Source organism: Atta colombica, unplaced genomic scaffold (assembly GCF_001594045.1).
Source record: "Atta colombica isolate Treedump-2 unplaced genomic scaffold, Acol1.0 scaffold238, whole genome shotgun sequence".
Classification (NCBI taxonomy): domain Eukaryota; kingdom Metazoa; phylum Arthropoda; class Insecta; order Hymenoptera; family Formicidae; genus Atta; species Atta colombica.
In genome coordinates, this window is record NW_017259336.1 from 2,490,743 (window position 1) to 2,493,545 (window position 2,803).

The 2,803-nt window shown below is 27.3% G+C and overlaps 1 protein-coding gene across 3 annotated transcripts in view; it reads right to left on the minus strand.

The window, feature by feature from the left end:
- The window catches only part of LOC108688787, a 7,361-nt gene that overhangs the window by 1,281 nt on the left and 3,277 nt on the right, over window positions 1-2,803 (minus strand). For all 3 annotated transcript variants that reach the window (XM_018195202.1, XM_018195203.1, XM_018195201.1), the window contains one exon: window positions 351-429. In XM_018195202.1, coding sequence (XP_018050691.1) covers window positions 351-429 — 79 coding nt within the window. The remainder of the gene's footprint in view (window positions 1-350; window positions 430-2,803) is intronic.

Below are 2,803 nucleotides of genomic sequence, written 5' to 3' on the forward strand. Positions count from 1 at the left end.
GTGTGTGTGTGTGTGTGTGTTGATTATAAATACTAAAAAAATAATTTTTTTCTTAGAGACGTAAAAATAAATTATCTTTCAAATTTTTATTTTTTGATTTTTTTAATTCTTAAAAGATTTCATCAAAAAAATAAATAATTAAAAATAATGTTACAGAATAAAAATAATGTTGTAGAGTCGCATATGTACACGTCTTATTATAATTGTATGTTTTCGACATCCGTAAAATGTATACAGTTTCAGTAACAGTCAATGAAGAAGGAAAAGAGGTAATCCAGAGATCTCAGAAAAGATCTCATTGAGGAAAATAGTAGGAAAATAAAACTGGACAAATAAGATAATTCACTTACTTTTGTGCCACTCGCATCAGATTTTCCAAAGTGTCTGTATAATCCGAGGAGTCATCAGCTTGAAAATCGTCTACATCTTCTGTAAGCATAAAATAAATGGTTCGTTTTAATACATGCATAATTTACAATATATTTTAATCCGATTAGTTACATTGTAAATTTAAAAAATAGAACTTTTTTTCAATTTATGGAAAGCAATTATATGTATTTTCATGGATTAATATAAAAAAAAATAAGTATTCTTTTCTGAAATGCTGGAAAAGACTCGTATTGTGTACAGTATGATTTAACACCGAATTCTCTCCGAAATGTCTCGGTAAACAACGCTACAACGTTGCTGTAAAGTTGTTGAAATGTTTCATAATGTATCTTATTTACTGGGACAGAATACATCCTGAAAATGTTTTCGTGCTGAACGCAATATCACCGTCAAAATTTATGTAAATCATCAAGATTTTAGTAAATTGGAATGAGATGGCGTAAAAAATGCTACTTTTTTACTACTACGCAAATTCTGACGATGACATGTTTAAAATCGCAAAAATCGCTTCGAGATATGTATTATCACACTTTAAAAAGAAAAAAGTATTTTGTCCAACTATGTAATCACATACGAGCATAGGTTTAAGCATAGACAATCCATAATTCAAGAATTTAAAAAGTATATCTCACAAAAGAAATGCTATTATATATTTTATAAGGCAATATCAACAATGGATCTTGAGGTATTTCTTTGACTCGATATGTAATATACCATCACTATATACGGGTATACAGGTATACAGGAAATAATTTTATCTTTTGACAAAAATAAATTTTACCAAATAGAATATTCCCTAGAAATATGACAAAGCTACTTGCACGAAACTTGTAAAAAGATTTTATGAACTGAAACAAACAGAAAGTATAAAACAAAAAGTTATATAACTATACAAAGCTATCTTATATCAGCTGAAAATATATACAAGCTTCACAAAGAAGGCACTTCATCCAACACTGAAAATTATATCATCGGAAAAAATAAAACTTTCTGTTTCTTTATACACACACACACACACACACACACACACACACACACACACACACACACACACACACACACACACACACACACACACACACACACGCACACATAATTTATACCCACTTTTAATAAAGCTTACAAAATTAAAGTTAAACTATCCAAGCTGCACAACAGCACGTGCAAAATATTAACAAAGCGCATATATAATCATTTTTTTAGCATTTTGTTAACGATACTTAATTATAAAATAATATGTATTACAAAAAAATTATATTCAAAAATTTTTGTCGTTCCGTTTTCATTGCAAATCATCGTTTTTGCTACAGCCTTATATAAAAGAAAATTATGGTCCATTAAGATTATTACGATAAGTCTCGTTATACATTTTTAAAACTCTTATACAAGAAAAATCTTTCCTACAGCACAAAGATTATGTAAAGATAATAAACATGATTCCTCTTCTTTCCAGAAAATGTAAAAATTATTTCTATTGTTTGCAAATTAAATATTGTGTGCAATATCTGTATAATTTAAATTACTACAAATTTGGTTTACTAAAAGAAATTTTAAAAATTATATAAATGAATGTACAGATTCCCACTCAAGTGCCATCTAGATGTCATTTTATCCTTCTTGTTCACCGAATGTTAAAGGATAACACATGAGACTTAGATGGGAATCTGAACGCGTCTAATAAAGAATAAAAAAAAATAAAGATAAATTGCAAATACAGAAACAATAAGAAGTTATATGCAAATACAAAACAAAAAAATAAAAAAAAAATAACAAAACACCCTATATAGTGTAAAAGTCCCGACTTCAATAATAATAATTTATTTTAATTAGAAAAGATAATTTTTATATATGTAAACAAAAAGAAATTATACATGGCCCGACAAAATGACAAAATCAACCATTTTTTCTATTAAAACTACCAAAATTATATTTTCCGAACGATAAGTATTTTATGGTTCTCGGATTCAGCAAATAAACTGAGTTTTAAAAAAAGGATAAATTTCAACGATCCTTGCGTATTCCTCAAATCGTCTAAAATGCGTTTCTTTTTAAAATTTCCTTTTTAAGATTTCCTTTTTAAAATTTAACTCATGAAATAAATTTTTTAATGATTAAACAAAATACTATTGATATTAAATAAAAAAATAAATTCACTTATTTTATTTCTAAATGTTATGATGTTAGCAATATGTAATACTTCATAATATTTTTGGATGATCATCATAGGCAAATGTAATTTTGATTATGCGAATATTTCATTGCGAGTATATATTGGATTTACGATTGCGAGTCAGAACCGTTTAATTAAATTTGACAGCACACCGTGATGTAATCGGCGTCCGATCATGGATGAACCTATTCCACTTACACTGTCTACTATTCAACTGACTAGGCATGATATATATATATATAT